This window comes from Phycodurus eques, chromosome 1 (assembly GCF_024500275.1).
Source record: "Phycodurus eques isolate BA_2022a chromosome 1, UOR_Pequ_1.1, whole genome shotgun sequence".
In the NCBI taxonomy this organism is placed as follows: domain Eukaryota; kingdom Metazoa; phylum Chordata; class Actinopteri; order Syngnathiformes; family Syngnathidae; genus Phycodurus; species Phycodurus eques.
This window is the reverse complement of record NC_084525.1, coordinates 37,353,326-37,377,852: the sequence shown is the minus strand read 5'-3', so window position 1 is coordinate 37,377,852 and position 24,527 is coordinate 37,353,326. Positions and strand designations below refer to the sequence as shown.

The window sequence follows — 24,527 nt, the reverse complement described above, 5'->3', positions numbered from 1 at the left end:
AGCGCGCAGGCGGAACCTCAGGCCGATGTGTTCACATATTAGTCCGCCTCGGAGTAATATTCAGAAAATACATCTGTGTGTGGATGGTGGATGTGTGGAATGGATCTAGCTGCAAGCGTTCAAGGAGTATGAAATAGCTTATGACGACAGCGATGGCGACGGTGACCATGCCCAGGAAAAACTCATCAGATCTATAAGATTCATGTAAATGGCCTATTTTGAGTTCAAAAGGGCACATTTCGTCGAAAGGCGACTGATTTGCAAGTATGATTCGTAAGTGTCTGAATATTACACAATCGCTACACAGCCACACAAGACCACAACCCATCCATCCGTTTTCTACACCGCTTATCCTGGTTTGGGTCACAGGACGCTGGAGGCTATCCCAGCTGACTTCGGGCGAAAGGCGGACTACACCCTGAACTGGTCGGCAGTCAGTCGCAGGGCACATATAGACACGGACAACCATTCGCACTCACATTCGCACCGTCACTGAGTGGGAACTGAACCCACGCTGCCCGCACCAAAGTCAGGCGAGTGTACCACTACACCATCAGTGACTCAGGACCACAACCAAAAACCGGAAATTAATTGATACATCACCTGAGAACAGGAGCCTTGCATTGTGGGAATCGCGTGGCTTGACGTCATGTACGTTTGTTTTCGTTAGCATTAGCAGCTAGCTTTGTGAGCAATCACGCAAATAGTTACACGGCGGGCTGGCAGTGCGCTGTCTGGGCTTCCTGTACATTACAGTCTGGTTTAGTCAGTGTAGTGTTCTCAAGAATTAGTCCTGTACTGTTATGTCTTTCATTCACTTTATTTACCGATCGATCAGCACACTTTTTGATGAAATATTTTTATGTAGTGCCCCCCAGTGTTCCAACTGACATACCACAGTGGGATGAAATTGTACCTTTATAACAAGATAACGAACTTGTGTTCCTCTTTGTTTTTATTCATTTTATTCACGTTTTTGATATTCACAAGAAATGCCAAGTTTAAACTGAAATCTATTTACATTTGTGTTTGAAATGTATGTAGACAAGAAAATGCAGTGCCCTGCTTCATGCACAAAGCGAATTTAAGAAAAATAAGTTTGTTTATCTAAAGGAGGAAACTAATTGGTTGTTCATTATTAAGTGAAAGATCTCATTTTCTCTTGTGTATTCATAACTGCAAGCAACCAAGCAAAAATATGACATTCAATATAAGAGTCATATCAATGGGATCTCATCTATTCTGGCATCAGAAAGACAATAACACACTAAGAGCCTGACTTACTAAGATCCTAAAACGTGGGCACTAAATTGCCTTCACTTGTGGGTGTGTTTCATCATAATCTAGATTGGGTTCTTTTAAGAAGAGCCCTAATAGCGGGCACTGAATAGCATGTTCATACACTCATTGCACAGGGCTGCTGGCAACAAGTGTAAAAGTGTTGAAAGTGTTAGTGGAAGAGAAACAAAGATATTACTGAGTTACAGAAAAGAAAGTGATGCTCCAAATATTTTGGGGGAAGCCAGTAACTGCATAAAAGCCATATTTTGTTTGATTTAACTCATCCTGAGTGTGTGGCAATTGGATGTACTGTATTTGCTCGACTTTATACCGACCTGATCGGTATCGGCTGATAATTAGTAGTTGATCGTGTTGATCGGCTCAACACAAGACATTTACTCCGCGACGCCGTAGCGTATGAATCCAAAAGCTAGTTTATTTTTGGCATTGTTCCGTGTCTTGTGGCGTAGTACTGGAAATATCTGACCGCCAATAAAGTTTTTTTCAATCATGTCGATGAAAAAAAACGTGTCGTCGGTGTGGGACTATTGCGGTGTTTCAGACAAACAACACGCAAGTTATTTGCAGCCTGTGCACAACTGAAGTATGTCGTGGGGAACGTCATCTAAATGTTTCAACACCACAAATTTGATGAGGTACCTGAAGAATGTACACAAGGAGGAGCATGCCGCATTCAAGAAACGCAGCGTGGGAAAACAAAAAACAAAAAAACAAAGGAAAAGCCAAACGGACGCAAACTCTGGACAACATATAGACGGAACAGTGACAAAGTTAGAGTAAACATGTCATTAACAGTATTTCTTAAATTCATTTAATTGCAATAAAGTAATTTAATTACAGTAAGTTAGCACCCACTGTGTTGATGTTGTAATGTTGATTTGACCTAAACATATGTCAGTGGCCAATCCTTGAATGCCCCTTAGTGGTCATTGATGTTTTAACTTTTGTCTAAAATGCTAAAGAATACGTTTGAAGATACAGTACACAAGTATATACAATAAATGAACAAATCATGTAAACAGACACATTTCTCCATCTTGTCATCGGATCGGTGATCAGTTATCGTTTTTTAAACCCAAAAATCCTGATCGTGTAAAGCCTAGTATTTGCCGATTTGTGATGCAAAATGAGGCCATCGTAATTCATCTCAGGTTTGAAAAATCGTGTTGCGCATGCTAAATTAATCTCTTTGGACGTACTGTATTCTTCCTATAACACGTAAAATGAACTGTGTGGGAATTTTGCACGTCTGACAGGCGCAATCCGGGGTGCGCCTGGTTAGATGTTCAGCTTCTACTAGACTTTACACCGATCTGATTGGCTTGATCAGTATCGGCCGATAATTAGCATTTTATGCTGATTGGCTGATCAGTTTTAATGTCATAATTCACAGAGATCGGCACCGCAAAAGACATTTACTCCGCGTCACCGTGTACAGTATATTTGAATCCAAAAGCTAGTTTATATTTAGCCTTGTCGCGTGTCGTTTGACGTAGTACTGTAAATATCTGACAACCATCCCATCCATCCATTTTCTGAGCCACTTCTCCTCACTAGGGTCGCGGGCATGCTGGAGCCTATCCCAGCTATCATCGGGCAGGAGGCGGGGTACACCCTGAACTGGTTGCCAGCCAATCGCAGGGCACATACAAACGAACAACCATTCACACTCACATTCACATTCACACCTACGGGCAATTTAGAGTCTCCAATTCATGCATGTTTTGGGATGTGGGAGGAAACTGGAGTGCCCGGAGAAAACCCACGCAGGCACGGGAAGAACATGCAAACTCCACACAGACGGGGACGGGGATTGAACCCGGGTCCTTAGAACTGTGAGGCTGACGCTCTAACCAGTCGTCCACCGTGCCGCCTCTGACAACCAATAAAGTGTTTTTTTTTTTAAAACATGTCGGCAGTGTGGGACAGACAACACGTAATGCCCAGATCGGACGACAAGACAAATGTGGTCTTTCACGATTGAGACTACTGCTATAAAATCTTGTATTCCTATACCACCTTTTACGATCACTGGGCTTTATCTTGTCAACTCAAACGCGACCGGATACACATTCCCATGGTGATGACAACAATAATGGCTCGCGTCGTGTGTATTATAAGAATAAAATGGGGAAAAAAGTGTGTTGGTGGTCACCGGTGCTCGGGAGAGGACTTTCATTCAAGGATTGTTTGAGGTATGTTCACGTACTTTTAATACGATATGGCTCGCAAGCAGGCAACAAAACGTTATGTAGCCTAGCAAGCTAGTGCTAGCACGGTTGTACGTAAACATGCCGGCGTTCGGTCGAATCATGCTCTAACCTTTCGGTGTGTGTGAAGTAATTTAATTACGATAAAGTAATTTAATTACAGTAAGTTAGCGCCCATTATTTCTGTCATGCTTTAATGTTGGTTTGACCTGACTGATTCGAATATCCATCCATCCATCCATCCATTTTCCGTATCGCTTGTCCTCACTAGGGTCGCGGGCGTGCTGGAACCTATCCCAGCTATCTTCGGGCGAGCCACAAATTCCACATCTGTTTGTGCTAGCAATCAAGTTTGCACATGCTTTTGCTGCACAGACTTGAATTAAATCAAGCTCTCAATAAAATGAAATGAAAGAATATAGTTGTGTCGCCAAGAGTTAGATAAGTTGGTCAAAACCGACCATTATTATCTCTGACAAGGCATTTTTTTTATCTTATCATGCATGCATGTGTACATTAACTAAGTTATGTTTTCCTTCTCAATTGCTTTATTAGGTTTATTAATTACCTATGATTGTTGCAGGTACATCAGGACACTCTACCTCGGCCTCATGTCCCGTCACCAGAAGGACCACCAGCGCCGCTGGTACTGGGCGATGATGTTCGAGTATGCCGATGTCAACATGCTTCGGCTGCTGGAGACTTTCCTGGAGTCGGCGCCTCAGCTGGTCCTGCAGCTGTGCATCATGATCCAGGAGAATCGTGCCGAGACGCTGCAATGTAGGTGGATGAAATGACGCGTTTACATGGTGCACAAAAAGAGTACACAAAACAGAAGCTGTACAAATGCTAATTAGCAATCTGCACACATTGTGTCCACTAATTTGGGTGCTAATGCGGCTGCTTTTGGGACTTTGATTGTGCGTTTTGTTCAGGAAAGCACAGTCATCCAAAGTGTTCAGGGCGCGTTGCTAGCCAGTGGGCCATCAGTCCCCTCTTGCTTAATCATCCAGGAAATGTATCATTTGTGGGATCTCCCACTCGTGTTAGTCATCACGCAGAAGGAAAATGTGCAACTTGTATAGGAGACACAGTAGCTAAAACATTAAAATTATAGAACAGCAAACCAAATTTGGTATCTACAACCCAAGGCAAAATCCATGCCAAATTATCTACAGGTATGTGATTTCAGCGAGCTAAAGTAAAATTTTTTAAAAATGAAGGAAAATCATACGAGACTGTCCTGGATTATCCTTATTGTGTATGTAATGATAACTATATTTTGGGAAGAACTGTTGTAAAAAGAAAAAAAAAATCTTGTCATATACTAAAAAAACAAAACCTTTTAAAAATTTACTGGTTATAATAGACTCAGTATGAGGCAGTAGAGGTGTGTAATTTGAAACTGAACCGCGAAGAAAATATTGATAATAAATATAACAGTGTCTGGAAACTTAATGATAGTATCAGATGATCACAAAAGTAAAACTTTGATTTTGGAATGTCCAATAATTACTAGGGCTGTCAATCGATTATTTTTTAAAATCAGATTAATCACACTTTTGAATTTTGATTCATCGCAATTAATAACAGGTGCCAAATATACCACACAGTACCTACCACATTTTGCTTTGAGATGGTATTTTAAATTTGTTGTGCTTCAATGCAACGAGAGTTTAGCGCAAGACTATATGCAAATAATCTTTAGTTATTATTATTTTTTTTTCGAAAGTCCCATCGGACTGACTTTTAAAGCAAGATTTGCTGCCGAGCACCCCAGTGGGAGTCTCCTCACTTATCTTTGCACTGCCGTCAGCATTGACCTGAGGATCATTGACCTTAAAGTAACCTGCACCGCATTTCAGATATCCATCCGCGGTTAAGGTAAAGGAGCATGTCTTGTCAAAAGAAATAGTGTGATTAATCTGTGTTAATACACGATTGTGCTAATATTTTGTGATTAATCATGACTTATCACTTTCACTTTGACAGCCCTAATAATTACCCAGTGTATGAGCTTTGTAAGTCTTTCAATAATTGCAGGTTGGTTCAAGTTAAAGACAGCCTCGACTGGCTCAACCTACTTTGTGCCTACTCACTTGAAGTTTCCCCAAACTGTGTTCCAAAAGGATTTAGCTCATCAGAGGAAATGAAGCATGAGTCTCGTCACTTTCCCTGCAGGCATCTCCTCCCTCGCTTCCCTCCTGTCTCTCGCCTGGGTCTTGGCGTCCTACCACAAACTGCTGCGGGACTCGCGTGACGACCAGCGCAGCATGAGCTACCGTGGCGCCCTGCTGCACCTCTTCTGGCGCCTCTTTACCATCTCGTCCCGTGTCCTCTCGCTTGCCCTCTTTGCCTCGCTCTTTCATATCTACTTTGGCATCTTTGTGGTGGTCCACTGGTCCGTCATGGCCTTCTGGGTGGTGCACGGAGGCACTGATTTCTGCATGTCCAAGTGGGAAGAGGTGCTTTTCAACATGGTGGTGGGCATTGTCTACATCTTCTGCTGGTTTAATGTGAAGGAGGGCCAGACACGACACAGAATGATTACGTACTACACAGTGGTGTTGGCTGAGAACACCATCCTCACTGGCCTGTGGTGAGTAAACAAAATAGAATTAGAGTGAGATCTTAAGACATGGTCTGATCAGGGATTCTTAGACATTAGCAGAACATGCTCAAAAATGTGTCCCCTGTGAAATCGGATTGGCACTTAAATGTGTACATTTTGCTTCCTTAGGAACATCAGGGTGGTGGATAAGTAAAACACAAGACAATTTGATTTGACATATCTGAGAATGTGATAGCTGCAGAATTCCCAACATGGATCAATTTCATTTGACATTATGGCTTCTGACTGTGTTCATGCCAAACTAATTTGGTTCAAATCGTACATTATCAAATAGAGATTGAACAAAAAAACTTTCACAACAAAATCACTCTAATAAATGTGTATTCCGCACAAGAGTTGGGCCTACACACTGTAAGAAATTGCAGAAATTCAAACCGGGAACACGGTGAACTAGTGTTCGTTCCTGAGTAGGAATCTCAGCATAGACTTTGCTGTGTGGCGTTTGCATTCTCCTTGTTTTTTGTTTTTTTTCTTTAGATCCACCAGCTTCCACCCATATTCCAAATTCATGCATATTCGGTTCATTTAATTTAACCCACTTCTTAATCCCACCATCAATATGTACAAAAACAAAATAGCAGCAAGCAACTGTGTGATGTACATAATCTGGAACAGTTCAGAATCAATATTTATCTAATAACATTAGTTATTTTAATCAAATGCACCACAGATGTGGGTTATTAAATGTATTCATGTCTACAGATAGCTACAGTCATGCTTTTCTCGTCAAACTTGGCCTGCTCTGACCATCCAATCAGAGGACGGAAAAACGCTGATGCTATTTTGGGCCAGATAGCTGGTCCTTCGAGGAGATATTGAAATGTGATTGGTGAAGCAGTCTCTTTGCAAATATAGTTAAATTACATCAACAAGGAACTACTGATTCTAAGGGCCCAGGGCAGATTACAGCAGATTGACAAGGCAGCACATAGAGGCTGAAATCTGATCGGACAAAAATCTAACATCCACATAAGAAAAATGCTGTAAAATAAAGACAATACTATGTTTGGAATAAATCCAAACAATTTCATGGAACATGTATGAGAATTTAGGTTGTAAATCTAGGTAAATGCTTCTGATAGCGTTTAGGCCAGCAGACAAGGCTTTACCTAGTTGCAGACTAGGTGTGGTTTAACAAAATATCAGAGTGTAGAAAAAAGTCTCAAGTCAAGATTTCTAGAGAGGTAGCCGCTTTAATTACAATGACAATACAAAATACGCAAAAATAATTGACCTAGGTCGAGCTAGTACTAACATGACTGTGTCCGCGTGCAGGTACGCCTACAGGGACCCCGTGCTGACCGACTCGTACGCCGTCCCAGCGTTGTGCGGCGTCTACTTAACGTTTGCTGGTGGCGTCCTGGTTATGCTGTTGTACTACGGCTTCCTGCACCCCGCCACCGCCCGCCTCCAGCCGAGCCCCGCCTCCTCCTGCTGCGCCCAGCTGCTATGGGGTCTTCCCCTTCCCCCTTCTGCACCACCTACCGCCCCACCTACCCCTGCACACATGACCAAGTCCCAGACAGATGAGGAGGTGGCTGAGACGTGTCTTCCCGTCTTCCAGGTGAGGTCAGTGCCCCCCACTTCCAAACCCGAGGGCCCACTAATAAAGATCGACATGCCCAGGAAGCGATACCCAGCGTGGGACGCCCACTACGTTGACAGGCGCCTGCGGAGGACTATAAACATCTTGCAGTACATCACACCGGCCGCTGTGGGCATCCGCTACCGTGAGGGACCCCTGCTGTATGAACTCCTACAATATGAGTCTTCACTTTGACACACACAGCCACTGTGAAGAGAAATATTTGTCTTCATAGTCACATTCACTGATGAATAAGAAACACGTCACACTTGGTATAAGCACAGAGACATTATAGCAGTCTGGCACATTTTATCGCACCCACCCTCACAAAAAAACCACACACATTCCTTGCGAGCACCTTCAACCTGCGAGTCCCTTGACCGTGACTCCCACTGCCTCAGTGGGAGTCCACCGAAATCTCCTCCTCTCTATTTGCAATACCGCCGTTCATCTGTGTGAGAGCTCCAGAACCGTGAGCATATTTCATACCAGATTGATTTTGCTACTGGCTGGTTACATTGTCTCACACACAAAAGAGGAACCCGCCTCTGTAAATTGATTGAATTATTGGAGGAATTAAGTCCCTCTGTACAAGGAACCAGAAATCAGCTACTGTAGTTAAAAAAAGGGTCATGTTAATTAGGTTCATATGGCTTTCAACATCCCCCCCAGTTTGCTGGATTTAGGGGACAATTTGACAAATTCCTAGGGCTTGAGCCGCAGACTAGGCTAGTAATGAGACATAAACAACGATAAACTCAACAAATGTTAGCATGTATTTAAAGTGAAGTACAATACTTAATTTCCTTCGAAATGAACGTGTACCATGAATAATCACAGACTGGAGAGGAACAGAGAAAGGTTTTTCTCTATCCTCCCTGTTATCATTACAGGAGTAAATGTGTAAAATATAATATAATATGTAACTAATATGCTTGGCAATTACCAAAAGGAAATATCGTTTTAATATGACCAAATGCAAGACTATTCTGTTCTTAAATAATTTCCCTTATTTATCAAATTTTTCTGATGTTGACGCATAGAGTACCCACTCATCCAAAGCCACCTACAGCTAAACTGTGATTTTAATTTTTCAGGGTGTGTTTTTCCCTGTAATCCAATCTGTTACATTGGCAGGAATCAAAACATGTATATAGAATATTAGTCATGTCTTGTTCACATGTCATCAGGGTGTCGCATGAACACATTGTGACAACCGCAAACACGAGGTTTTGGATTAAGGGGTGGGGCTGGTTGGGGAGTGCTTCTGGCATCAAACAGGGTAAACTTGCTTTAGGCATTACACATGGTGCAGTTTGAAGAGGTACACATACACGCATACAAACATTCTTATCGTTGCTGTCTAGGGAACATACATAGCATAAAAAAGAGCTACAGGGAATCATTGGAAATTCAAAATCTCCCATACAAATTGCAGTAGGAATTTATGATTTTACCATTTTCTTCAGTTTTTTTTTCTCATGGATTTTTATAATAATATTATTCATTACGATGTACCAGTGTTGATATAATGCACTTTCCTTGTTATTACTACCCTTCTGCATTGGAGTTTGACTGCCTTATAAATTTATGTGGCCAAATATTTTTATGTGCCCTATAGGGGTTATGCTATGGCAAAGTGAAGTTGGGATTGCAGCTCATTTTAAATATACAAACTACAATGTGTTAGCCTACACTACTTTCCGGGGTGCTACAGTTCATTTGCTGCCAACAGATGAGTAGATTAGTCAGTGTGAAGATGCAATAGACTCATATGCTTACAGTATGTGCAAATATGTAACATGCACTTCATAAGCATGCGTCATTAAGGAGCAAAAAGGGCAGATTCTCACTTTGGATTCTATGGTGCATCTTGAGTACTGCCTTCAGTTACACGGACCACTGCTATGCAACTCTCTCATTGCAGGGAGATGTGCTTAGTTAACTCACTCACAAGACACACACACACACACAACTGTTTTGTCCTGTACAGCATGGTGCTAATTTGTTCATGCATACAGTGAAAAGTAGTGTAATAATAACATAGGATGTATACCGACCTCACCACTTGAACACACACACAGATACAGTAAAGTAACCCTTGACCCCTTTACAATTTGGGAAAATATTCTTATGGTGCTATCAAGTGAAGATGGGTAGGTTTTGTAGTCATGGTTACAGTGTGATGGAGAATTTAGCCAAATATGTGTTGTGAGCTCCACAGTCAAGTTGCAACACTCACTGAAGCCTGCCTCACCCACTCGGCAGGAGTGGATATGGACATTTTTTGAAGGGAAAATCCAGGGGGTGTCAGTGCTACACACTCACATGGGCAGGCGTTGTACAATGAGTAAGGGGTCAGTGTGCGCAAACCCAACATAATGTACCATCCGGAAAAAAACACAGCCAGGAATTTATGTTACAGAGTGTGAACTGCTTACTTTGAAGTGTTTCGTGGGTGCTATGTTCGCATACTAAGCAGCCGCCATAACTCCCACTCCCAGAGCTCCAGCCAGTCAGGTGTTTCACAGGCAAATCAGGTCTGGCACAACCAAAAAGTACTGTCACCTTTCAGTTTTCATTTAAGAGGTTTCACACACACAAAAATGGCAATTTACCATTGGTGAATTACAGCCATTTTATGCTGAGAATATCAAGTGTTTGGAAAACTGACATAAACATACTGCACGCACTACACACAATCTTAGCTTGACATCACGTGACTGACTTGGATATTGCAGATCCTTTCTTTGTCTTTAAAAAGTCTTGATTTTCTTTTTCCAGGCATTTTAGGCTCCCTGTTTATCCATACTCTGAAGCGCCGTGTCCCTTTTGCAGCATTTGGCGAAATATGAGTCAAGCATAAAGTGCTATACACCTCAGATCATCAGTAAACACCAGTGACCCAGTTCCACTGGCGGCTAGACATGTCCATGACACAGGACGTGGTATGCTGCAGGGGATGATTTTCGGATCCTTTGCTTCTCCACAATTTTCTTTTGTCATTGTTCTGATACAAATTGTCATTGGGTTCATCTGTCGAAAAAGTGTTTGCCGAGGGTTCGTTATTTTTCCTGGTCATTTGGCTTTCCTGTGCATGACTGTCACCACGGGTTGTTGCAAATCCTCTGCATTTAATTCAGGATTTTTAAGAAAAATGATATTCCATTGTGAGACAATTGAAATGTCTTCGACGTGGATCACAAATATACAGGATAATAGTATGAAGGCATCTCTTGATTGTAGATTCAGACAATAGTACACCTACAACTGCTTGATATTCATGGCTTTCTCTGCTGTCATTCGCTTTGTCTTTTGGTCTTATGAATATTAGAGGTACTATAAATGATCTAGATGTACTATACAATCAAATATATGTCATTCTTAAATGGTAGAAGACCGTGATTTTTGGAAACCTCTTAAATACAAGCTCCATTATGGAGGATAAAGGCAAAAACTGTCAATTGTCCAAAACTATAGTGTGTGTCCCGCTTTGCATGTGTGGTGCTCAGACTTAATTGTAGCCTCAGGTATCACCTCCTCATCGCTTCTGTCCAGCTATGGGCGACTCTCCATCACTGTACGTGCTAAGGTCCCTCCATTTCATTGCAGTGTTGTATGGCTTCACAGTCACAGCTATGCAAGATTACACACAAAGGTTCTGGGCACCATTACTTTTTCATTTGTTATTGTCGCTTTTTTTTATTAGACACCCGGTGCAAGGGAGGATAAAGTAGTGTCCATTTTTCTCCTTATTTCTTTGCATTCGTAATAATTTGTAGATCTGTTTTTTTTTTTATAGTTGACTGATTTGCAATGTTTTCAAATTATAGTTGGGAGAGGGTTTGAAACAGTGACAAACAACTGAGATCTCCCGACTGAGGAATGTGCATCCTATTATGAAGAAACACAACTCTTTTTGCGCTTGTTCCACTATCAGGTTCTGCAAAGAGTATGATGCCGATATGTGAGGATATGCGTGCGTGTGCCAGTCACATTTATTTATTAAGCTAAATTTTAAAAAGAAAAAAAGATTGTTACATAGTTGTGAAAGTATCATCACCCACTATAGTTTAATATCAGTTAAAAAGGATTTGATTTGGGGGGGGGGGGGTTATGCTTTTCTGCTGTGGTCTTCAGCTTGAAAATAAGTAGCTGTAGAAACTGTGCTTAAGATGTGCTAGATTTGATTTATTGTGGCATTTTGATTGTAAATAGCTTTTTCTGTGAACTCATTAGTTTCCTCAATGTGGACTGAGTTTACTTGTAGATTACTCATTCCAAGACTAGTAAATGTTCTCTATAAATATCCAGAATGTACGGTGAGAGAAGAAAAATACTGGTGTTTTTGTAAGAGTCTGTGCCACTGTGTTGTCCTAAATAGAAGCACAATGACAGATGATAGTGTCTGTCCGCATGATTAAGTTTTGGGAAGACTTTTGCCAAAGTGGAAGTTGCTTTATTCGTTCACATGAAAAGAAAGAAAAGCATTCTAATTTATTTTACTTCCAGTTAGAACAAGCATAGAAACTGGATTTTGATTTAATGATTGGCCATGCAGCGTCAGTTTGTTTAGCATAAAATATAAACATAGCTTGCAGACTTGAGGTTCTGCAAACTTGGAAGCAAATTAATTTTCATGTGAGGTTTTACGGTGAGATTCAATCTAATCAAAGAACCTCCTGCAGCGTTATCGGTTGAGAAGCAACTTAAGCGATGGGTCTAATCATCAGCCGTGTTTAAGCTTAATTAATGTCCACCTCACCATCATTCAGGAACCAACTTGTCTTCGGGGAGAAATCCCCAAACTCACACCAAATGTCTCAGTGGAAACCAGAGACACAAGCATTTGTTGTGTATCACTGGTTTCTTTATGTCTACAATAGTGTCAAATCATTCTGGGAAAGAGTTGAATATTTTCACAAATGGCTCGACATGGCCACTGTTAGAAATTGCGTTATTTTTCTAACAATACCTCGTGAAGATAAAAGTCTATTTAGAATGATGACTACATAATGACACGTTGAATAATGTAAAATATATGGAAACAGTTCATTTGGATTTTAAAACAATAGTATGTCAGTATTGTTTTATGCAGTACTTCCCTTTTGTTACACTGTATCGTTTGTTGTGACTGCAATGGAAAAAAAGTATAATAAAATAATATGAATACATTTTTCCAAATATTTGTCATATTTTTCTTTTGAGTCAAGCAAAAAAAAAAAAAAAAAAAATCCCAGGGAGTTTATTGACAATAACAATCTCATGTCATCAATAGAATCTCTTACAGGCCTGAAAATGCCTACCAACGTGCCAAAAAAAAAAAAAAAAAAAATGGATCTCAAACAACGTGTAAAACATGTAGCTTAATATTAGACAAAAGACAAACTTCAACATCAGAGAAGGCCAGACACACATTCAAAGCTGGCATATTTGACAAACCACCATATCCCACCATCATGCTCACTCAATGCCTACTGTTGAGGATGGCAATCTTGGAAGACCACTCGAAAGTAATGTCATTTGTTGTGTCGAACAGTTCTTCAAGGATGGCACAAATACTACAGAACAGAAAGCAAAGTGATATTCCAACTTAAAAAAAACATTGAAAACAAATCCACTGCAACACAAGGACCGAAGTATTTTTTTCCCCAGCTGATTGCACTTTGGTATCATCTGTACCTAGATTAGATCCCTGAGAAAACTATTTCACTGTGGTTTTGCATAGAAAATAACTCTCCTCAAATCAGCAATTTGACCTCTTCAATTGGGGGCACTTCTGTGTACTACAGCTTCTTATTGGACGGAATTGTGTAACACATACCACGGTCATTTCATTATTGTATGAATTACCACATCAAATAATTTCAAGCGTCCATGCAATATCTTATTGCAGTTGTACTTAACGTTTTAGAACAATTTTCCTATATTTAGGCACATTGTTAAAGTTTAAACTGTACATGATGTCATATGGCCTTTCAATATAATTTTCGTGAACACTTACACCTACTACACTACCATATTGTAATTTTGGTCATGGTGGTGGTAATTGGAGCACTCAGAATTTTATTATGTGGTACTGTTGTGAAAGGTTGGAGAAGAGCTGCCGTAATGATTGCACAATTGAGCTATTGACCCCCACTGCTGACTAAAAGTTGCACGACAAATACATAAATAAAATAGAACTAGAGCTGAATTAAAAATGAACCTTACCAAAAAAACAAAAAACTTTTGCATGATTCTATTAATCAAAAACAAAGTTTTTTTTTAGATGATTGATTACCCCATCATTCTGTGTGTTGTCTTTGCACCCTGAATCTTGGAAGCCTGTTTGCCATGATTTTTGGTTTGTTTGTTTTACTTGGGTAGGGTAATAATTGGGTTTGGCTTAAGGAAAAGGAAACAAAAACAGCTGAATCTTGAATATGAAGACTAACTGGTTTGAATCGGCCTTCTACTCCACAGTCAAAGTGTCTGCCATACAGGTTTAACGCCTTGATTTGACATCTCCTCAACCAGCCTTTTAAGTAACAGTGTAAGTAACAGTCAGTTGCTCTAAATGTGTTTGCTTCTTCCACCTCAGTGGGTAAAGTGCATGAGCAGGCAAAGCTTGAGAGATATTACTCCAGCAGCGATTCCTCCTCATCATTGCCGTGGTCAACTTGAAGTCTGCGGAACGCTGAGGAAGTGGAAGGCCGTAGCCGGCGTACCATCAGCTTCAACAGAACTGTGGGGAAAAACAAATTGAAGGACATGTCACTTCCGTGTCTTGCAAAGTATCTAATCAGTATGATATTAGCATATGGCTGTAACTACCCATACCTACCAGGTATAGTAGCGAACACAATTAAGATACCCAACACCAGACCGATGAGCGCCAGCCCATCCTGCCAGCATTCACCCACGAGCATACACCGAGCCTTGGCCAGGGTACCATTGTTGGGCTGCGGGGCCAAAGCTAGCAGGTGGCACATGAGTGGGTAAAGGTCCACGCTCTGCAAACTCTTCAGTCGGTAGCCACCCCGGAAGCTGGGCCCCCAAGCTGCCATGAAGGGGTGCATGCTGGGTAAGGAGTTGTCGTAGCCGTGATCACCCACTGAGGGAAGTAAAATAAATAAATAAATACATAAAAATGATCAGCTTTGCTAGGTTAAGTTTCTCATGTCACATTTGGAGTTATACGTCTCGGCAGTTTGTTCCCTCGCTGTATTATAGTCCATCCCTCATCAGCAATCAGTATGATGGGTTGGATGCGTTCATTGTTGCGGTAGTGCAAACTATCTGGGATGGCCTCCTTTAAATAGGCAGTCATGTGGGTATGGCACTTGTCAAGCAGGGCAAAGACAGCCTCTGGCTCTAAGAACACATGACAACAGGATATAATGTACGTTCATGCCAGCAACAAACAACAACAAGTTGGAACGTTTAACTTGGTGTCGTCAAACAGTGGCTGCTTACTATTGTTTGGGATGAGGGCGGCAACAGGAGTAAGGTCCACCACTGTGTAGTTGTCGGGGTGCAAGCAGTCATCCAGTCGTATGAGACGATCGGCCGAGCACTGAGCCATGCCGTGGTCACTGGTCACCAGGACGTTCACGCGACCCCACAGGCCGGTCCGCTTCAGTTCAGACTTCAGCAGGCCAATGTTGTCATCAACCTGGGAGTAGGACCACACCATTTGATTCAATGTGAAAAATATCGAACCATCTGTCCATTATGAGCGGCACATCTTATTACATTATCTAGATGGGTCACCAGTTAGCTGACTGAGCTGAACTTTTGAATGCACGTCCAACTGCTCAATGTGTCAGTGCTTTTTGCACAACTTGCTGTTCTTTAACAAGGAGCTAAACAGCAAATTTAAAAACAAGTGTTGGCTCTATAGATGGACGAAAGCATTTCCTACTTAAAATAGAATTGGTATTCTAAATGATCCTCTTCATCATGCAGTTCTCATATTGACATTATGAGCCCAAGACAATGCCTAACAGTTGATCAATAGTACCTCGTCAGTGCAATACTGCAAAGAGGATCTTCTTAGAGGAAGTTGCCCGACAGAGTCAACAAAAGACATAGAAGTAGACGTCCTTGGAAATAAAAATAAATAAATAAATAAAAGCACCTGTTGTGACTTTACCAGAGAATAGCAAGTTTTGCAAAAAGTAATGAAACATGGAAATTTGGACATTTGCATTCAAATGTTTAGAGAAGGTTAAATTAAGTTCACTTATAAAGGTTACAGTGCATTTTAGGTTCATCCTCAAATTTCATGTGAAAGCCATCTATCTATAACCTCTGTGAGTAGTGCAGTTTCCATATCGCTTATCCTCACAAGGGTTGCGGGCGTGCTGGAGCCTATCCCAGCTGACTCTGGGCAAGAGGCGGGGTACACCCTGAACTGGTCGCCAGCCAATCCCAGGGCACATATGAACAAACAACCCTTCGCACTCACATTGACACCTGCGGGCAATTTTGAGTTTTCAATTAACCTACCATGCATGTTTTTGGGCCGTGGGAGGAAACCGGAGTACCCAGAGAAAACCAACGCAGGCACAGGGAGAACATGCAAACTTCACACAGACGAGGCCAGATTTTAACCCGGCTCCTCAGAACTGTGAAGCAGACGTGCGAACCAGTCCATCACCGTGCCGCTAGTGTAGTTTCCTGTATTTTATATTCCTATATATTTCCTGAATCAATATTCCATGATGAATTAACCAAATTAAGAAAGGTTCCTACTTCCTTCAGCACTTTGCCAATGGCTGAAGTATTTTCAGGTCCAAATAGATGTCCTGATCGGTCAGGCTCCTCCCAATAGAGAGCTGCGAACATCACTCCTTCCTCCTAGAATGAGACAAGTCCTACACATTAAGTGCCACTTTCCTTATAGGAACTTACTACATGTAGCTACCTTCTCACTTCCCAGCAACCAGTTTGTGACATTGCCCAACCGTTCCCGGAAGGTCACATCGGGGCTGTAAGGGAAGAAGTGCGTTGGCGTTTGATTGTGGATAGCCACGTCGGAGCCAGGCCACATGGCGACCGCCGTCTTGTAGCCTGCTTGATGTGCTGAGATCCAGATAGGTGTCGCCTCATTCCACCACATTGCGTCGCTGCGATTGCTCACGTGGAAGTGCTTGTGCCTGATGGGGTCGTACATTGAGCTGGCAAGGATACCGTGAGACTCTGCATAGAGTCCCGTCACCTGGGGGGCAGCAGAACAATTACCTACTCAAACTCAAAAACTCAAAAACATGTAAATGCTGGGAGTAGAGATGAGATTAAATGTAATAATTACATATAATGACCACAATTTTCTTTTATAAGTTCTGTCACAATATTGCACTTAAAGCAGCAAGAAAGAAACCACAAAATTGACATGAATTATTAAGAAGAAAGAGCTATAAATCACTCAAAGCGATCACCTATGACGGATTCAGCGCAGTGTGAATTTTTTTGCCATATTCATATTGTGGGATGTTGAGGGGATGCCATCAATTTTTTATTTTTGTATTTTTTGGGGGTGGGGTAAAATAAACGTTTACTAACCTAAAACAATAAAACTGTAAAAAGAAAGAAAATTTCATTAAACGCGTATTAGAAGAAACAAAATGTACATAGTGCACAGTACTACTGTACATTACTCCATTTTTAAGAGTTTAAAGGGTGTTTAACAGAATAGAAAGTGCGTGTATAATAGTATGGTAAAAGTTAACAGGATTGTGGGGAAGATTAAAAGGAGTCCAAGGAGGTTCATACTACGGCTGCACGATATTTTGTTTGAGCATCGTCATCGTGATGTCACAATAGTGATGCGGCGATGTTGGTATACTTTAATATACAGTGAATCAACAGTAGTATTAAAATAGGCCAGCAGAGGAACCTATCTGGACATGCTCAATACATTAAAAGACAACCACACACCTGCTGCATTTCCAATTTTGCTCTTCAAAATGAAACTACATAGGTAGGCGCGGAAGCTGCGTGAGTGCGTTCAGGGACACGAATGTGTTCTTTTTTAATACAGACCATAATTGTAAAAATGCATTACTAGGAAAAGTATTTGTATCAGAATGTTTTAGTTAAAACACTGTATGATCGCACTGTGACAATATGGAATTTATTTTGTTTTGTTTTGTAATACAAGAGTCCAATACCTTCGCTCACTTGAAAAGTGGGTGGCTTCAAACAAAAGGTGCTCTGCCCTGAGTTGTTTAATGCATCTACAGTGGGTACGGAAAATATTCAGACCCCCTTAAATCTTTCACTTTTTGTTATATTGCAGCCATTTAATAAAACCATTTAAGTTAATTTTTTTCCTCATTAATGTACACACAACACCCCATATTGACAGGAAAAAAATTAATTGTTGAAATGTTTGCAGATTTATTAAAAAAGAAAAACTGAAATATCACAGCCATAAGTATTCAGACCCTTTGCTGTGACACTCATGTATTTAACTCAGGCGCTGTCCATTTCTTCTGATCATCCTGGAGATGGTTCTACACCTTCACTGGAGTCCAGCTGTGTTTGATTATACTTGATTAGGAAAGCCACACGCCTGTCTATATAAGACTTTACAGCTCACAGTGCATGTCAGAGCAAATGAGAATCATGAGGTCAAAGGAACTGCCTGAAGAGCTCAGAGACAGAATTGTGGCAAGGCACAGATCTGGCCGAGGTAACAAAAAAAAATCTGCTGCACTTAAGGTTCCTAAGACCACAGTGGCCTCTATAATCCTTAAATGGAAGACGTTTGGGAAGACCCTCCACCAGGGGGCTTTATGGCAGAGTGGCCCGGAGAAAGCCTCTCCTTAGTGCAAGACATGAAAGCCCGTGTGGAGTTTGCTAAAAAAAATACCCGAAGGACTCAAAGATGGTGAGAAATAAGATTCTCTGGTCTGATGAGCCCAAGAGAGAACTTTTTCATCTTAATTCTAAGCAGCATCATGCTGTGTGGGACGACTTGTTGCAATCGAAGGAAAGATGAATGTGGCCAAGTACAGGGATATCCTGGACCAAAACCTTCTCCAGAGTGCTCAGGACCTCAGACTGCGCCGAATGCTCACCTTCCAACAAGACAATGACCCTAAGCACACAGCTAAAATAATGAAGGAGTGGCTTCAGAACAACTCTGTGACTGTTCTTGAATGGCCCAGCCAGAGTCCTGACTTAAACCCAAATGAGCATCTCTGGGGAGACCTGAAAATTACCTTCACCATCCAACCTGACAGAACTGGAGAGGATCTGCAATCAGAATCAGAATCAGTTTCACCCCCCCCCCCCCCCCCCATATTGTACAGCCCTAGTTCATTCAGCTTTAAAACATGTATAAACAGAAATAGTAATAGGAAAAAAAAAATGTTGGTTACTTCGCAGATTTCACCTAGTGCGGGGGTGGTCCGGAACCTAAGCTTGACCTTAACCTTGTTTACTGCTTTAATGGTGCTCTGTCAGTCAGTTTAACCTGTTAAAAATAATCGTTATTTGCAGCCGTAGTATGAATCACCAGCACTTGACATGTCGTTGAATCTGAAGCAGCCTCAGAAATGTATATCAAACTAGTAGCGCTTCGCATTAATCAGGACCTAAGAAGTAGCTCTCTGTTTCAAAAAGATTGAGGAGCACAACATTATTCCCTCTTGTGTGATAGTTTAAATGTTGTTTGTTTGGTTTTGTTTCATCATGAAACCATACCAAATAAACAACAATAATCAGTTCATAAACAGTTGTCAAAAAAAAAAATGTTTTGCAATAAACTAAACTAAATAAATTTGTATCTGATTATCCGATAAATCGACAGTTTTAGCTGACTACAGATTATGCTCTGCTTTGGGCGGCGAGGCGAGGCGGGCGGCGAGGCAGGCGGCTGCCCCACGAACCGTCCAGCAGCCACGGGTTTTCGATCCCCTTCGCTCAGTGCGACTCGGCTCCTGCTAAGCTATCTGCCCTCCCGTCACGAAGCCAGGTGCGACATGTCGCGTAGAGAGGTAAGCAATGGTTTAATGAAGTATTACTTCAGTTGTCTTGTCATAGTTTCATTTTATAACTTGTGGTATTCTCAAGCCTTATTTCTTTTTACTCACTTTACTTTGTAGTTAACAAAGGTAACATGGCATCCAAAATGTCTTGTCTATGGTTTCCTTTTATGTAAGGCTTTCTACTGTTCAGACTGAAACACCACAAAACTTAAAAGCCTTGAGTGTCAGGCTACATTTAAATAATGCCTGGATAGACTTAGAAAACCATTAAGTTGGATTTTTCCTAAATGTCAATAATGACAACTTGTGGCATGCTCAAGAAAAGTTTGTGTTTTTGAACAATACTTGGATAAAATGAAACATTTTCATCACAATCGCAAGACATAATGGCATTGTCAAGTATTGGTACTCAGAACTGGTGAATACTTGCACTCTGTCTGAAAAAAGTGGTGTCAGTGCATCCAAAATGGCATCAACTTTTTATACATCAGGCCTAACAATACAGACAAGTTTCAATTCACATTTTTTTCCAACATTAGCTCAATATTTTCTAATCTCAAAAGCAATTTGAATTAAAGCAGGCTTTTTTCAAATGAGAAAACACTAGATTAATTTGCCCTGGTTGATACTCAAATGCTTGCTGAGGTTATCTCAACTAAAACCATCAACCTACAGTTTATGTATTTTATCCTTATGTCCCTTTATAAATCACTGGATGGCATCTTTTGCATACATAATATCACTTGCCTTTCCCACTGCTCTCAAAGCAGCAGGTGTTAGACCTCTGTGAATAACTACGGACCAGTTTCGAAGGCACCATATTTGAGTAACACTTTAAAGAAAAGAGTTTTGAATGAGTTAAATTTTCTTAAACATCTACCGAACAAATCACACAACGGAGGCGGCATCTGAGATGTGACACCATAAACGCTCAGCGTTAGTGCTTTGACACAGTAAATCATTTTATCCTTTGAAACAGACCTCATAGTTTTATTAGCCGCTCCGGACAGATAACTTTATGTAAACGAACTACGGAATGAAATGTGGTGTTCTTAAGGGCTCAATATTTGGTCATGATATGTTATCAGGAGGCACAGTATCCATTTTCACAGTTAAGATGATGATACACAGCTTCATCTTACTGCAGCAGCAAATTCAGCAGCAATTATAATCTTATATTTATATAGTGCCTTTCAAGGGATCCAAGGATGCCTCTAAAGTGACTTCTTCGTGCATGATTTTGGCTCAGAAACTCTATGAGGGTGGTAATTATGTTAATTAATAAATGTTATAAAACAGTGGGGCAGGAATGAAGAATGGCTTGCTTCAGACACATTTTCTGAAATAGGGAGCTAACTAAAGATTAACTTGTTTTTTAATTCACACTTGATGGGTGCGCAGTCACTTCAGAGATCTAAGGATTTGTATATAAACAGAAAGTTAATTTTCCATAATATGTCAACCATTAAGGTCCCTACATTGACTACCTGCATACTTCAGAGCTATTTCCAGATCCTTTTATTGGGGTTTAAGGTGCCACCGTAATTATCAGACTTTTTTTTTTTTTTTTTTAACCATTTGAGCCTTGTGAGGTCTTCTGGTTGTAGCCTTTTAATAATTTCGAGAGTGAGAACCAAAACCTGCTGTGAGGCAGCAGCTTCCTGTCTGGGAAAACAGTCTTCATGAGAACCTGAGGGCTGCTCATGTTGTTTCCATTTTTAAAAGCAAACTCAAGACATACTTAATTAAAATACTTTTTGCGGTTTGTATACTCGTAACATTTCTTTATTCCAATCCAATGTTTGTTGTATTTCTATTTGTTTTAGTCTGCATTTGTAATTACTTTCAATCCATCCTTACACTTGTTTTCATTTTTTATATCAATATTCATCATCTTAATTCATATTAAGACTGACTCACCAGGCTGTAGTGATTGGGAAAGGTCTTTGTGATGAAGACATTGGTGAGCTCCTCCACCAGGACCCCTTGACTGTACAGCAGTGTCAGGTTAGGCATAGGGAACCTCTGCAGATAGTCTGCTCGGAAGCCGTCAAACGATACAAGCAGCAGTGGCGGAGGACGCTGCTGGCATGCAGCGCTTCCAGTAACCAAAGCCCAAATACCACACAGGAGGCTGAACTGAACAAGTATACTCGGGAACATGCTGAAGACAAAGAATTTATTGCACAGGAATTTTCAATTTACAACGGAATTCCATTCCTATGGTTGCAATGTACAGTGAACCTCCACTACTCGCAGGGGATAGGGACTAAGCCCTGCTGCGGATTGCAAAAATCTGCCCAAATATAAAGGTTTGTAAAGTTTAGAGATGTCAAAAGATGGCAGCAAAATAGTTTTTTATTTCTTTTTTAGCTGATCATGGAATTTCTATCTGATCGGTATCAGGTGAAAAAGATCAGTTTTATTTTCGACAAAAAAGGGACAAAATAATCCTTAAGTAGAAAGATACTTCCAAATGGAACATCAACAGCTTAGTTTTATATTATACAGTGTAACGTTTCGGGTTGGTGTGGTGGTGTGGCGTGAACAAAAAAAAGAGGCAGAAAACCACATCCACACAAGGGCTGCGACTCCACAAAAAAGCATGTCGATTATTCAAGCTGCAACTTTTTAAGACCGGTTGTACAGCACCTAATTGTTCATACATTAACTCAGAATAAGAGACCACAAGTTACACAACATTACTGGGTGAGGTGATTGACAAAAGAAGAGGAACTATATTAAACAAGTCCATCAAAGCAGGTGTGCTCATCAAGCAACACCCTATACAAAGCTGCTGGCCAATGATGTTGCTTCTAAGCAAAACGAAAGTTGCGTGATAGAAAAACATCTACTGTACCATATAATCGTGTATTGTTCATGTACAGTGGGTACGGAAAGTATTAAGACCCCCTTAAATGTGTCACTCTTTGTTATATTGGAGCCATTTGTTAAAATCATTTAAGTTAATTTTTTTCCTCATTAAATGTACATACAGCACCCCATATTGACAGAAAAAAATTGAATAGTTAAAAATTTTTGCAGATTTATTAAAAAAGAAAAACTGAAATATAACACAGCCATTAGTATTCAGACCCCTTGCTATTTAGTAGAAGCCCCCTTTTGAGCTAATACAGCCATGAGTCTTTTGGGGAATGATGCAACAAGTTTTTCGCACCTGGATTTGGGGATCCTCTGCTATTCCTCCTTGCAGATCCTCTCCAGTTCTGTCAGGTTGAATGGTGAACGTTGGTGGACAGCCATTTTCAGGTCTCCCCAGAGATGCTCAATTGGGTTTCAGTCAGGACTCTGGCTGGGCCATTCAAGAACAGTCATGAAGTTGTTCTGAAGCCACTCCTTTGTTATTTTAGCTGTGTGTTTCAGGTCATTGTCTTGTTGGAAGGAGAACCTGCGGCCCAGTCTGAGGTCCTGAGCACTCTGGAGGAGGTTTCCGTCCAGGATATCCCTGTAGTTTGCTGCATTCATCTTTCCTTCGATTGCAACCAGTCATCCTGTCCTTGCAGCTGAAAAACACCCCCACAGCATGATGCTGCCACCACCATGTTTCACTGTTGAGACTATTGGACAGGTGATGAGCAGTGCCCGTTTTTCTCAACACATACCGCTTAGAATTAAGGCCAAAAGGTTCTATCTTAGTCTCATCAGCCTAAGATAGAACCTTTTGGCCTTAATCTTATTTCTCACCACCTTGGAGTCTTTCAGGTGTTTTTTAGCAAACTCCTTCCGTGCTTTCATGCGTCTTGCACTGAGGAGAGGCTTCCGTCGGGCCACTCTGCCATAAAGCCCTGACTGGTGGAGGGCTGCAATGATGGTTGACTTTCTACAACTTTCTCCCATCTCCCAACTGCATTTCTGGAGCTCAGCCACAGTGATCTTTGGGTTCCTCTTTACCTCTCTCACCAAGGCTCTTATCCCCCGATTGCTCAGTTTGTCCGAACGGCCAGCTCGAGGAAGGGTTCTGGTCGTCCCAAACGGCTTATATTTAATGATTATGGAGGCCACTGTGCTCTTAGGAACCTTAAGTGCAGCAGAATTTTTTTTCTTAACCTTGGCCAGATCTTGTGCCTTGCCACAATTCTGTCTCTGAGCGCTTCAGGCAGTTCCTTTGACCTCATGATTCTCATTTGCTCTGACATGCACTGTGAGCTGTAAGGTCTTATATAGACAGGTGTGTGGCTTTCCTAATCAAATCCAATCAGTATAATCAAACACAGCGGGACTAGAATGAAGGTGAAGAACCAGCTCAAGGATGATCAGAAGAAATGGACAGCACCCGAGTTAAATATGTGAGTGTCACAGCAAAGGTTCTGAATACTTATGGCTGTGTGATATTTGAGATTTTCTTTAATAAATCTGCAAAAATTTCAACAATTCAATTTTTTTCTGTCAATATGGGGTCCTGTGTGTACATTGAGGGAAAAAATTAACTTAAATGATTTCAGCAAATAGCTGCAATATAACAAAGAGTAAAAATTTAAGGGGGTATGAATACTTTCCGTACACACTGTATATCGTAATTTTGATGGGTGTGCTATTGGTTAGCTCCATTCCTACACAAATTAATTCATGTCATCAACCCGTAGTTATGGTAGTTATAGCAAAATACGCGGGGAGTCCGCTAATCTGTTTTCCTGGTTTAGTCACGTGCAGAGGTGGGTAGGGCGCTACATTTACGCTGTTACATTTACTCAAGTCACAGTTTGGAGAAAATGTACTTGTCAGAGTAGTTTTAATGCATCATACCTTTTACTTTTACTTGAGTATTTATGTAATAGGAAACAATACTTTTAATCCAC

The 24,527-nt window shown here is 41.0% G+C and overlaps 3 protein-coding genes across 6 annotated transcripts in view; 2 read left to right on the top strand and 1 right to left on the bottom strand.

Moving 5' to 3' along the window:
• The window catches only part of xkr6a (XK, Kell blood group complex subunit-related family, member 6a), a 34,168-nt gene extending 21,305 nt beyond the window's left edge, over positions 1-12,863 (top strand). Inside the window, exons 2-4 of the mRNA XM_061691058.1 lie at positions 4,096-4,292; positions 5,694-6,111; positions 7,420-12,863. Coding sequence (XP_061547042.1) covers positions 4,096-4,292; positions 5,694-6,111; positions 7,420-7,924 — 1,120 coding nt within the window. The 3' untranslated portion in view covers positions 7,925-12,863. The remainder of the gene's footprint in view (positions 1-4,095; positions 4,293-5,693; positions 6,112-7,419) is intronic.
• A 95-nt stretch (positions 12,864-12,958) lies between these two features.
• Positions 12,959-24,527, bottom strand: part of enpp4 (ectonucleotide pyrophosphatase/phosphodiesterase 4) — a 15,751-nt gene continuing 4,182 nt past the window's right edge. For 2 of the 3 annotated variants that reach the window (XM_061691072.1, XM_061691078.1), the window contains exons 2-8: positions 21,631-21,874; positions 16,641-16,934; positions 16,469-16,573; positions 15,188-15,386; positions 14,912-15,085; positions 14,556-14,825; positions 12,959-14,456 (exon numbers count right to left, since the gene is read on the bottom strand). In XM_061691072.1, coding sequence (XP_061547056.1) covers positions 14,350-14,456; positions 14,556-14,825; positions 14,912-15,085; positions 15,188-15,386; positions 16,469-16,573; positions 16,641-16,934; positions 21,631-21,874 — 1,393 coding nt within the window. In that variant the 3' untranslated portion in view covers positions 12,959-14,349. Of the gene's footprint in view, positions 14,457-14,555; positions 14,826-14,911; positions 15,086-15,187; positions 15,387-16,468; positions 16,574-16,640; positions 16,935-21,630; positions 23,261-24,527 lie in introns of all 3 variants that reach the window. The other variant, XM_061691087.1, reaches the window with a different exon arrangement.
• clic5a (chloride intracellular channel 5a) overlaps positions 19,639-24,527 on the top strand; it is a 26,087-nt gene continuing 21,198 nt past the window's right edge. The window contains exon 1 of one of the 2 annotated variants that reach the window (XM_061691106.1): positions 19,639-19,719. In XM_061691106.1, coding sequence (XP_061547090.1) covers positions 19,705-19,719 — 15 coding nt within the window. In that variant the 5' untranslated portion in view covers positions 19,639-19,704. The remainder of the gene's footprint in view (positions 19,720-24,527) is intronic. The other variant, XM_061691107.1, reaches the window with a different exon arrangement.